This window comes from Podarcis pityusensis (assembly GCF_964106645.2).
Source record: "Podarcis pityusensis genome assembly, chromosome: 14".
NCBI lineage: Eukaryota > Metazoa > Chordata > Lepidosauria > Squamata > Lacertidae > Podarcis > Podarcis pityusensis.
The window spans coordinates 53,481,022-53,493,965 of record NC_138039.1 but is presented as its reverse complement, the minus strand read 5'-3'; the positions used below and the strand labels follow the sequence as shown (position 1 = coordinate 53,493,965).

The 12,944-nt window shown below is 47.6% G+C and overlaps 1 protein-coding gene across 3 annotated transcripts in view; it reads right to left on the bottom strand.

Annotated features, from left to right (window-relative positions):
• Positions 1-721: 721 nt before the first annotated feature.
• Positions 722-12,944, bottom strand: part of SNX33 (sorting nexin 33) — a 53,223-nt gene continuing 41,000 nt past the window's right edge. For 2 of the 3 annotated variants that reach the window (XM_080980764.1, XM_080980765.1), the window contains one exon: positions 9,748-10,834. In XM_080980764.1, coding sequence (XP_080836890.1) covers positions 10,591-10,834 — 244 coding nt within the window. In that variant the 3' untranslated portion in view covers positions 9,748-10,590. Of the gene's footprint in view, positions 3,705-9,747; positions 10,835-12,944 lie in introns of those variants that run through there. The other variant, XM_080980763.1, reaches the window with a different exon arrangement.

Below are 12,944 nucleotides of genomic sequence, written 5' to 3'. Positions count from 1 at the left end.
CAAGATGGGGGACACCTGGCTTGAGAGCAGTACATGTGAAAAGGATCTAGGAGTCTTGGTTGACCACAAACTTGACATGAGCCAACAGTGTGACGCGGCAGCTAAAAAAGCCAATGCAATTCTGGGCTGCATCAATAGGAGTATAGCATCTAGATCAAGGGAAGTAATAGTGCCACTGTATTCTGCTCTGGTCAGACCTCACCTGGAGTACTGTGTCCAGTTCTGGGCACCACAGTTCAAGAAGGACACTGACAAACTGGAACGTGTCCAGAGGAGGGCAACCAAAAAGGTCAAAGGTCTGGAAACGATGCCTTATGAGGAAGGGCTAAGGGAGCTGGGCATGTTTAGCCTGGAGAAGAGGAGGTTAAGGGGTGATATGATAGCCATGTTCAAATATATAAAAGGATGTCACATAGAGGAGGGAGAAAGGTTGTTTTCTGCTGCTCCAGAGAAGCGGACACGGAGCAATGGATCCAAACTACAAGAAAGAAGATTCCACCTAAACATTAGGAAGAACTTCCTGACAGTAAGAGCTGTTCGACAGTGGAATTTGCTGCCAAGGAGTGTGGTGGAGTCTCCTTCTTTGGAGGTCTTTAAGCAGAGGCTTGACAACCATATGTCAGGAGTGCTCTGATGGTGTTTCCTGCTTGGCAGGGGGTTGGACTCGATGGCCCTTGTGGTCTCTTCCAACTCTATGATTCTATGATTCTATGATTCTATTCTTTTTAAGAGGGACAAGAAGGGATCTTACAAGGAATCTTATTTAGAGAGGCTCAGACGAGCCTGCAACAAGCTAACTGCTGTGCAAATTTAAAAAGGGGGAATGTTTAAACTCTGCTAAGATATAGAACTAGCTAACACAAGTTAGGAAGGATATCATTAAACAATATATCCTCTCTTGCCTCCCTGAACATTCCCACAAAGCCATGGGGACTTTTAAGCTCTCTCCTGCTATGTCAGCTTTATTGAATTATTAACAGACCCATTACGTCTGTTACCGGAGAAGGAAGGTGGGGGGGGGGAGAGAAAGTTCCAGGGTTAAAAATTAGAGTGGTGCAAACAAAAATAGCCTTTAGTTTGCCTTTCAGTTTAGCTCACTTCTGGGACCTGGAGATCATGATGCAAGAAATAACTAACTCCTTCCCAAATGCAATGTGGAATTCAAGGACTGCAAAGCTCTTGAACCCAGCCATGTAGGCATAACCCATTTTTCCATAAAGCACAATTGCTGAAAAATGCCGTAAGATGCAACCACCACCCCTTCCTTCCCTTCCTTCCTTCCTTCCTTCCTTCGTTCCTTTCCTGCATTGCTTAGTCATTGCAGCACAGCATGAACTTACGGGGGGTGGGGCGGAATCAAACACATACTTCAAAGCCAGGCCACAAAGAACAGGGAGGAATGTTAAAAGGAAGCAGGCTTGCTCAGTGCTCTGCGTTTATTACCCCCTCCCCTCCCCTTACAAAAAATACAGTGTCTGTTGGCAGCAGGTGTCCCATTCCTGGTGATGTCTAGGTGGCATTCCATTTGGGATCTTGGGCCTGAGCTGGTTTTCAGCTGGATTTTGGCAGCATGGGAGAGCCTTTCCTCCAGTGTTAAGGCATGGAATATGGCGGTAGCGGCTGGCAACTGTTGTAGCTGGCAGGGAAAGCACGGAGTCCTCAGAGGCAGGTTTTACTCCAGCCGCATGATGGCATTGGGAGCCATCTGAGCAATCTCATTGCTGTGCCAGCCACTCCTTGAAAGCCCTGCCAGGCTGAGAGGGGGGAGTGAAGTGGGTTCAGGGTTGAAATGTAAAAAACAAAACAAAAAACAGGAAGGTGAGGGAACAGATTGGCTATTTTTCTACCACAGGCTGACACAATATTAGTTTGTGAAGAATTTATATTCCATACATGCACAATACTAGCTGCTGGAAACCACAGGAGGAGAGAGGGCTGCTCTTGTGCTCGAATCTTGCTTGCAGGTTTCCCACAAGCATCTGGTTGGCCACTGAGAAAAGAGGAGACTGGACTAGATGGGCCCCTTTGGGCTGGATCTAGCAGGCTATTCTTCTGCTCTCAGGTTCAAGAAGGTAGTTCCCTTTTCCTTCCCATTACAGAGACCAAAACAAAAACACCCACCCACACCCCGCAGTTAAACCTTGCCAGGAATTCCCTATTAAAATGCCATTTCTGGGCAGCCTTGGTATGCTCAGAAGCCATCCTACATAAGAGGAAACCCACATACAGCTCCACAGACATATGGCTACACTTGTGCATTCAGACCATGTCTCACTCACAAGGGGTATTTTTTAAAAATTGCACATTGCTGCAAATATGTGGAGAACTGAATTTAAGATTGCAAAATGAGAAAGTGAGGGAACTAACAGTCCAACTCCCATCATTCCTGCCCACTGGCTAGGACCAGCCACCCATGAGGCAAGTTGTGGTGACTCCTCAGGTGACAGGATCCACATGGGTAGCAGATCCTGATGCAGAGGTTTACTTTCCCCTTGTTTCTGATCTGCCCTCACTCCTTCTTCCCGGGGGGGGGGGGGGACGGCATTTTGTGGTTCGCCTCAGGTGCCAAAATGTCTTGGGCTGGTTCTGCCATTGGCTGGGGCTGGTGCTAGCTGGGTCCAAGAACATCTAACAGACATGAACCCCCCCCCAACCGACCCAATACCTACCAGGACCAGATTAACTGCCTTCTGCCCTCAGGAGGATGGAGGATCCTGTCTCACTGCCAGTGTTAAGTAAGACCCAACTACCCAATCCACTCAGTTTCAGGACCTGAAATGGGAACATGCCCCACAGAACTTGGCTGGAAAACTGCACTGCAAAATTTGGAAACTTTCTCAGGGTGGTTGTGTTTTGGTTCACGTATTGTTTTGGAAAACACAATTTTGGCAGGTTCACTTTCAAAAGTGAACGTAATTTAATTTCTCCCTCCTCCCTTGTTGTAGTCCAACAATGTCCAGAGGGCTCCACATTCCCCACTCAAGGACTCCACAGGAACCTCCATGGAAAAGCCCAGCTCTGCTTGGGACTTGTCTTGCAGCAAAGCGACAGCCTCCGGCAGTAGAAAAGCAAGATTGATGATAATGTGCTGGTCCAGGGGGGAGGTTACTGTGGGGCGAGGTCCAGGACCTGAGTTGAGGGTCGGCAGACAGTCCTCCATGGGCGAAGCGGGGTCCACAGCGAGGAGCCGGGCAAGGACAGGAACTCTGGGGGAACAGGACTGGGTGCTGGCCGAAACAGCTCTTCAACGACGTTGCTCCCGCAACCTGGGACCGGGCTGACTGGCCTTTATCATCTCTGAGGCCAGGGGCGGTCCCGGCCCCCAGGTGACCTGCCTCTCCTGGCCTTAAGGCGAGCACTCCTCCTGGGAGAAACCAGTTCCCTCCGCCTCTCTGCCCTGAGCCTCTGCAGCTCAGGAGAGGCCGGTGGGTTACTGGACCCAGGGGAAGACTCACTTTCCCCTGACAGGGCTGGGAGAGGCACACCTGTAGGCAATGCGTCCTCAATCGCCTCCGGAGCCAGAGTTGATTCACCTGGTGCCTGCTCCTGAGGATCCGGCACAGGTGCAGGCGCTTCAGGATCAAGGCCCTGCCCCAGCTCAGCCGGCCCTGGAGGCGGGGACTCCTGTGCAGGCTGGGGTTCCTCCGGTTCAGCCTCTGAATCAGATTCCCAGGCCATCACAGATAAGGTGGAGGGAAGCAGACCTGATAAGGAAGAGACCAGGAGGAATACGGTCAGGCAGCAGAGCAGCTGGTGGAACCCCATTGTTCATGGGTCTTTTAAAAAAAAAAAATATGCCAATAGGAAACATCTCTTTGTGACCTGCATGACACTGGAAGACCATCGCAAACTGCAGGGACACTGGTGACCCTTTCCCAGGAAGACTTGGGGGGAGGCCCATGGCCCAGTGACAGAGCATCTGCTTTGTGCAAAGGCCACAAATTCAATCCCAGACATCTCAGAGAGATGTAGGAGCAGCTGGACATAGAGGATAGGGCTATTTTTTCATGGACACGAATCACCCCAGTCTCAGATAAGCCAGCAGGTGCAATGTTAACTAAGCCAGTTGCTATGGCAACAGCCCAGTGCCCTCTATAGATGATTAAGGGATATCAGCTCAGCAGTCTGGGCTCTTGAGCTCATTGGCCAGTCAGTGAGTCTCTCTGTGAGTCGGCGTCTGCGCTACGTCTTGAAGCTGGAGCAACAGGGAGACCACAGGAGGGGAGAGGGCTGCTCTTGTGCTCAAATCCGGCTTCCAGGTTTCCTTGGGGGCATCCGGTTGGCCGCTGTGAGAACAGGAGGCTGGACCAGCTGGACCCCTTTGGCCGGATCCAGCAGAAGCTCTGCTTTGGTTCTTAAGAGAAGGTCTCCAGAGCTGCATCTCTTATTGTTTAACTTTCTTTCACTAGCAGCAGCAGGAGGAGGAGGAGGAGGAGGAGGAAAATAGGCTTCCTCCTGCTTGCCTCTCCTTGCAAGCAAGAGGGGAGGGAAAGGGTGTTTGATTCCCTGAGACTGGTCAGAAAGGAAGAATGTGATCTGAAGGGAGGGAGCTGGAGGACAGGCAGACTCGGAACGTCTGGTTCCAACATGTGGCACAAACAAGTTGTTAAGCCCTCTTGCACAACAACAGCATGGAGTCTGTAAGCAAATCCAACACATTTCCACTTCCTAACCTGATGCCTCTGGGAAGCCTGTCAGGGCAACGGCCCTCTTCACCTGAGGTCCCCACAGACTGGTATCCAGAGCCTGCTCCCTCTGAGTGCTGGAAGATTCAGGACAGATAAAAGAATTTTTTCTGTGCACAGTGCAGAGTTAAACCATGGAACTCACTCCCACAAAATGCAGTAGAGGATTAGACAAATTCATGGAGATTTCTGAGTTGGGGTTGAACAAAATGACTCTCGGCTTCCCTTCCAATTCTATCTGGTTGGCCACTGTGGGAATAGGATGCTGGACTAGAAGGGTCCCACTGGCCTGATCCAGCAGGCTCCTCTTACATTACTAGGTGCTTATGTTATTTAAATCTGGAGGTAGCATTTAGACCACTGATGGCCTTATTATTTACTTATTTGTACTCTGTATTAATTGTATCAACTATTAATCCCACTCTTAAGCCCCAAAATGCTCCCACAGCAACTTACACGTTGCTTTATTATTAATGGTCCTTACCCTCAGGCTTAATTTAAAAAAAAAACACACACACACAAGAAAAAAACACATCACAGAAGGAAAATGGACTAGGAGGATGGAGAACAAATCACAGACTTTGGAGTTGGAAGGGACTTCCAAGGCTCATCTAGTCCAACCCCCTGTAGTGCAAGAATCTCAGCTAAAGAATTCCTGGCAGATGACCATCCAACCTCTCCTTAAAAACCTCTAGTGAAGGAGAGTTCTTCCTTATGTTTGGTCAGGAAGCCATCCTACTCTTCGGAGCAGGAGAAAACAAGCATGCTCCATCATCCATATGACAGCTGTTCAGATATTTGAAGGTGCCTATAATAGCACCTCCATGAATTTTTCTAATCTTTCCTTAAATGAAGTTGCTAAGTTCCCATGGTTGGGATTCTAGAGATTGCCCCCCCAATCACCCTCACAAGCTGGCACCTCTAGTGAAGCAGCCACTGTCCCTCACATCCTCCGGCCTCTGGCCAGCCCTATAGCTTCAATCTGAGTTGTGGATATTTTTGGATATAGTATTTTTTGATATGGATTGAAACGAGAGTAGCAGAGGACTTTTAAAGAATGTTTAGAGAATGCTCCCCACTTTACATGCTTTCACTTTTGCACAGGGGGCCAGAAACGTAACCCCCATGTAAGTGGGAAGTTGCCTGTAGTCTATTGCCAGAGCAACACCTGCTCTTCTGCTCTTAGATGCCACCTCTGCAGGGAGCTAACCACGGTCCTGTTCTCCTGCAAACTACCCTGGACTCCATCCAAGCTTGTCCTCTGCAAACTCCAACCTGGAGCAGGTCAACCTCTCTGGAGCGAGACTGTGTGCGTGTTGCTTGGTGAAATCGCAGCAGTGGTTGTTGTGTTGTAGTCAGGGGTAGGTGATGCTTCAGTGCTCTGCATCTCTCTCTCTCTTTCCAGGGTTAGCAGAGCTGGAATATATGGGGCAACTTGCATGCCCCCCTGATGTTGCTGGATGTTGCTCCCATTGGCCCTGACCACTGGTCACACTTGCTGGGGCTGTTGGAAGTTGTAGCTCAACAACACCAGAGGGCCGCAAGTTCCACCTCTGTGAATGAAACTTAGTGAATCCCAGCTCAAAATCCCAGCCATCGTATCAGAAACTGGGTCTGATGATATGGAGGACAGGGAAGGGAACATAATCAGAGATGGCTGCCCGCCTTCCAGCTGGCAGGGTTAAAATATGAGGTGGAGCTGTCAAGTTCCTCATAGCTACTTAGTAACGCAGCAGGTGAAGGGGATGTTGCCAGGGTCCTGCCCTGCTGCTGCTAGCAAAAATCCACTGAGAAATCCATCCCCCCTGGAAACACACACTTCTGTAAGGGACGCTATATTGGAAGACTGGTTGGATCAGGGCAGTAGAACTCTAGCCCTCCAGATATTATCATTAATGTCATCATCATTATTTATTAAATTTGTATACCGCCCTTCATCCGAAGATCACAGGGTCGTTCACAACATAAACATATGAAACAAAAACACAGAATACCCTGTATACCCATCGTGTTGTTGGACTCCCATCATTCCTGACCATTGCCCATGCTGGCTCAGACTTGAGGATCCTGGAGACCAACATCATCCTATACCAGGGATGGGGTGGGGGTTCAGATTGAGGGTCACACTGCCTTCTGGACAACTTTCCAGGGGCCACATGCCAGGCAAAAGTAGCAGAGCAACCCAGGAACATTTGTGAGGGATGATGGGTGTTGCATTGCAGCAACATCCAAAGAGCCATGGGCAGTGGCAGACCTCAGGGTCTCAAATTTCAGTGGTGCCGTGTGTGCGATGCCAAAATTTGGCACCCCAGCCTCTAGTCTTCCATTCTACATCATAATTGTGGCCCCATGAGATTCTGTGCCCAGTGCAACTGAACCTAAATCTGCCTCTGCCAGAGGCTGCCCATCACTGTCTTAGAATCCAAAGTGTGCAATCAAAGTGTGCGAGACGATCTGAGGTTTGTTTGCTGGCTTAAGTGTCTAGTTCTCATGATTACAGAAGTTTGAAACTCTTCTTTCGGAACGGGCTAAATGATCTGAAACAGGAGCACAAGTAGAAGGAAGCTTGTTGTTCCAGAGGCCTCATGCGTCAGAGGTCTAGGCATAAGCACTGTGCCAGGGCTGTGTGGTATTTTGACTGGGACAGGAAATTCATGTTGCAGAACTGGTGCACATTGGGTCTGCCTGGTTTATGAAAATGACATGAAAATCACAATGCTGACATAAGAACATCGGTAAGCAAATTACTTGTTGCTTCTCTGCATTTTTCAGCAGCAGGAGTTACTGACTCAAGGCTTAAAACAACATTCTGGTACCGCGAGAAACTCTGGAGTAAGTCCAAGCCAGGCCTGGTTTCCTTTCTATGCTGTAATTTATTCTCAATATTTCCCTGAGAAAACAAAGCCCACGCACCAGGCCAATCTATCAGCCAGCAAGTGTTGACAGTAACTAACTCCACTAACTTTGACATCCTCCCAATCAGCCAAGGAAAGGCGCCTGCCTGGAAGCAATTTATACCTACGGACATGGACATCCACCCCTCTTCTCAGAATCCTGTCTTGTAGGCACAATTGTGAAGTAGCTTTGAATAACAAGAGGTCACGCTCCATCCGTAGCTCTTTGCTCCTGTCGTTGCTCCCTTTCCTGCATTTGCCCACTCCCACCCCACCTGCCCATGTGACTCGGACTTTCAACTTTTTGCAAATGAAAACAGGGACACTCCTTAACTTCGACATCATTGTTCCCGCAGCAAGGACCTGCTTCCCAATCCACTGCAGTGAGGAAGGTGAATCTCTGGTTCATCGGCTGGGTGTGACTGCAGGGCACCCCTATCTGGCCAGAGGCCTCCCATCACTGCTGCCAAATCCTTTCCGTTCTGAAATCTCTTCATGTCAAGTCCAGGCTTGCTAATCAAGGTTGACACAGACATACCTATCTGCCTCTGTTTCCCCTTTCCAAAGTATTTGCAAATATGTCCTCTTTTCCCCCACCCCTCTCTGCCCCTCCCACTTTCTTACTGACCACACCTGCTCAGAATCCACATTTGGGGAGGATTCAGATGCTGCAACAGCTTCTGCAAGGGTGAGAAAACACACACTTGAATATGCATGACTATGCTTGGTGAGCCACAGGAAATGCAAAAGGTGGTTACAGGAGTACCATCTGGCCTGGCAATAAAGCACATATAAACACAAATAAGCATGCAGAGCCCCAGGTTCAATCATTTGCAGTTAGAACAGGGGTGGCTAACCTGCAGCCTTCCAGTAACTGCTGAATTACAACTCCTGTCATCCCTGGTCATGCTGGCTGGGACTGATGGATTTGAGTCCAAGCACATCTGGACAGCGAACCTGTGACTCTCAAATCCATCAGCCCCAGGCACTGTCAAGGCCAAAGGCTCTCCGAGTTAGATGGCTCTCAAGTGGGACAGCTGGAAATGACCACTCTTTAATGAGAATATACGAAATGGCCTTATACCAAGTCAGGCCATTGGTCTATCTAGCTCAATATTGTCAACACTGATTGGCAGCAGCTCTCCAGGGTTTCTGACAGGAGGCATCCTTGGTCCAACCTGGAGATGCTGGAGATTGAACCTGGCACCTTGGACAGGCAAGGCAGACACTCCACCACGGAGCTACTGCCCTTATGGAGACCCTACCAATCAGAGTCCACAATACTGGGCCACAGGGACCAAAAGCCTTTCTCATTACAAGGCATTTCAGTATGTCCAAGTGCCTCTTAGAAGCTGTAGAATGTGCATTGATGACATGGGGGCAGGGAGAGGCATGCATGGTGTTCGGCTGAAGCTCAGATCAGACTGTGTGTCTCCAGCTCATTTCATGCTCTCAGGAACCCTGAAAAAGTTCACAGAATCATAGAATTATACAGAGTTGGAAGGGAATCAAAGGGTCATGTAATCCCTGTGCATCAATGTGCATGCTTTGATGTGGGTGGGGAACTTATCTGACACATGGGATTCTCCCCAGCCCTGCCCCCTTCTCTTAGCCCCCCCCCCCGCCTTCCTGCATGTATTGCATCCTGGAACTCCCATGTTGCCTCTTACTTCTTTGGGTGGAGGATAAAAGAGGAGTGTGTAGAAACCAGCCTCATGTTTCCTCTGCCCACTGTTGCCTTTGGCTCCGCCCACCCCTGAAATGTGGCCCTCGGGAGCTTGTCCAGAATGGGCTCAACATCCCGAGTTCAGGGAGTGCGTTATGATCTTCAAGATGTCAAGAGCGAGTCTCGTCCCCAGGCTATGAGCAAAGGCTCCTCAGCCAGGGCTTGTGCTGGTTGCATTTCCAGCCACAGGCTGGCAGCTCCTGGGAAGTGAGGGGGAAGAGCAGGATAGAAATAGGGGCCACCCACCCTTTCATATCACTAGCCTGAGTACAAAGAGTCAAATGGGATTCCCCCCCCCCCCCGTGCGGCCTCCCTCTGCCAAGGCAACGCAGCATGTCAACATGTCTGAGCCTTTTTCAGACCATCCTTTGCCCCAGTTCACCATAAACAAAAGCTCCTGCACCCATTTTTAAAAACTAATTAATGACGATACAACAGACCCTTTGAATTTTGCCCCAAAATACACTTTAAGTAACAAACCAAGCAGAACATAAAAATTGTGGTTCCCAAGTATTGTTTTGATTTTAGAATACAAAAAATAATAATCCTGTAGTTATCTCTGTGGACAGTTTAGAAAAAAAATACAAAGGTGCTGATACCTTGTGTGTTTGTGTGATTTCCCAAAAAGATCCATTCTGTTGCACCAAAATTTACATTCCAATCCCTCTGCCTTTAAAAAAAACACTTATTTAAGCTCACCACAACCTATCTAGAAAGTACTGTTGTGATAAGCAGCAAACAACCCTGATCTCATTCACCAATTCAGTGGGGAACTGGGCACAATTAGGATGAGAAAACTCTAGAAGATCAAGCCTGAGAAGCAGCAGAAAACAAATAATAAACTCCAAGATGACAAAAGTTCTGTTTCCAATTCGTCTACAAAACATATTTTCTCACTTCCTCTGTAAACAATGCAGATTGGGAAGCCAGCAAACCCTGAGCAGAGGAAGACAGGATGGTGTGTTCGCTGGAATGCCGTTTTGCCTCTCCGTTCAGTTCGGACGAAGAGAGAAGCTACAACATGGAGTTGGGTTGCTGGTGCTGCAAGCTTCCCTTTTTGATTGTGTGCATACTGAGGGGCCTTGAAGGCACCCACGTCCACCTGGCAATGAGGCCTCCACCTCACCCTCCCATTCCTAAACCCCCTTAAAAGTACAAGCCTGGCTGTATGGTAGGAAGGCACACTTCTCATGCCCAGATGTACTCTTGTCCAGGCACAGAGGAAAATGCAAGCCCAGCTCATCCTCCTGCCAGGCAAATGAGAGCCAGGAGGTACTAGAGGCTGTCATACATCCGCAAGGTCTTCTCCAGCTGCTGACTGACTCTCTGGTAGAAGATGATCTGTTGCTTGAGGTATGACTGCATCATCCTCTTGAAGTCCAAGATGCGCCTCTCGTGGAAATGGTTCATCTCCGCCTGCAAGGCAAAGCCCACCACGCGGCAGCGCTTGCGGATCCCGTCTGCCTCCTCCTGGTCCATCTTCCCCTCGTCGCTCATCCTCTGGCTCTCCTTCACCTTGGCAAAGGCACCTGCCCGGGGGGAGCGGGGCAGAGAGAGACAGCAGGCAAAGGCAACACCATTAGATGGAGGGTACCCCACTCATAATCCTCGGTCTCCCCTTTTAAAAGGCACCGTTTGCTTTGGATGTGATTTTATGAATGCACAGTTATTTTAAACCAGTGGTTCCCAACTTCATTTTGGGCGACCCCCCCACCCCTTTGGTTCATCCCCAGTGCCCCCTATCAAACCCTATAAAAGCATCATTCAGAATAGCAGTTTGCATGACCCACTAAGGAAGATATTAACACAGTAAAATTCAGACCAGTAACAATTAATTGCACATTTATTCAAAATCCAATTAAAGCTATTTAGTTTAATTAATTCAACAAAACTGGTGAACACCCAGGCCCAAGGGAAATCTGAGGTTTACAGAAGCAGAAATGAGAACACAGTCTGAAAACAGTCCAATGAGGACTGAGCACGCTCAGTGGCTGCAGAATAAACTGGGTATTAATCCCTCTATCAGCGTTTCTCAAATTTGGGTCCCCAACTGTTGTTGGACGACAACTCTCATCATCTCCTACCACTGGTCCTGCTAGCTAGGGATGATGGGAGTTGTAGTCCAGCAACAGCTGGGGACCCAAGGTTGAGAAACATTGCAAGTGGATACCTGGCACATTTTTATCAGGGCCAATGAGAGCGGGGTGTGGGGACCTGGTACAATTTTCTGGTGCCTGACTATCTGGCATGTTTTATGTAATTCTCAACAGAATATACAGTTAATGTCCAATGCATGCACAATCCTGAGTAACATTCTTGTAAACTTGTGCTGTGAACCAAGCATTTTCAACTCTATACAGATATTTGATTCTGCACTTTGACAGTGTGACAGCCCAGACACATCTTACTATGCACAGTTGCATTTGTATGTTTTTCTAAGTGAACACTGTGCAAATGCAACAAAGTTGTATAGTGCACATTGTGTTGTGTTACATGTACAAGTTTAACATTTAAAGTATAAGGTTTGTTTGACTACAATCATGGGGGTGTTGATATTATTGATATTAGTCATTAGGATCTTAATATTCTCAACAAGTACAAATATTATCATATCTATTCTTAACATAAAAATAAAATTGCACATTTATTTTATAGCCTTGTAAAAAAAAAAAAAATTAGCCATTCCGCCCTTGCTGAGGGGCCCATTTTTTTATTTTTATTTTTACTGGTGCCTAAACCTGCTCTCAGTCGTCCTGATTCTTATTTTACGCTAATGCAAACCATTTCAGTTCTACCTAACCATCTCAAATAAACTGTCTCACATTCCAAGGTAGTAATGATTACCACAATATTTACCATGGCCTTAACAGGTCAGGGTTTCTTGTTGGCTTAAGTTAATTTTGGAACCAGAAGGTTGCAAAATGACTGCTCTGTGTTCTGATCTTGCTTTGACTTCTTGACTTCCTTATATCTTCCTTAAAATCACTGTCCCCCTTCTCCAAGCTAAGCATGATGCAATCTAGTTCTTAAGTGTGGAAATAAATAATTAAAAGTGCAGTTTGACCTCAAGCAAGACAGACTGGGAAAGTCAGAGAGGGGCCACATTTGGATTGTCATATCAATAACCTTTGATATAAACAAGCTTTGTGCATTTGCCCACGCAAGCAAAAAAGCCAGGAAGCTACAGTTAACTATAGTTTCCTGTTGCATCTAAACTAGAAAACTGTGGTTGATCTAAAGTTTACTAACAGTGGAATCCTATATGTGGTCTGCTCAAACATATCTTTTCTGTAAACTGCTTTTTTTGTTTTTTTACAATCAAGCAGTTAATTGATTAATTAATCTCCTAGCTAGCTAGGAGAAGTGGGGTGAGCATGCCAATATATTTTCTAGTATTTCTTTAAGCACACACAGCCCAGAAATATCACCAGATATATGGAAATGGATGAAGCTCTTACAGGAAACATCTCTCATGCTCTTTTGGGGTATATTAAAGAAGCAGTTCCAGCATGAGATAGGGAGATGGTTCTTTATTTGCTCAGATTACCATGACTTATAACTGGGGGGAGATTCAACCACCAAGCTTGGAAGGCTGGCTAACATCAATGCCACCCGAGTGAAAAGGACTATTGGTATAAG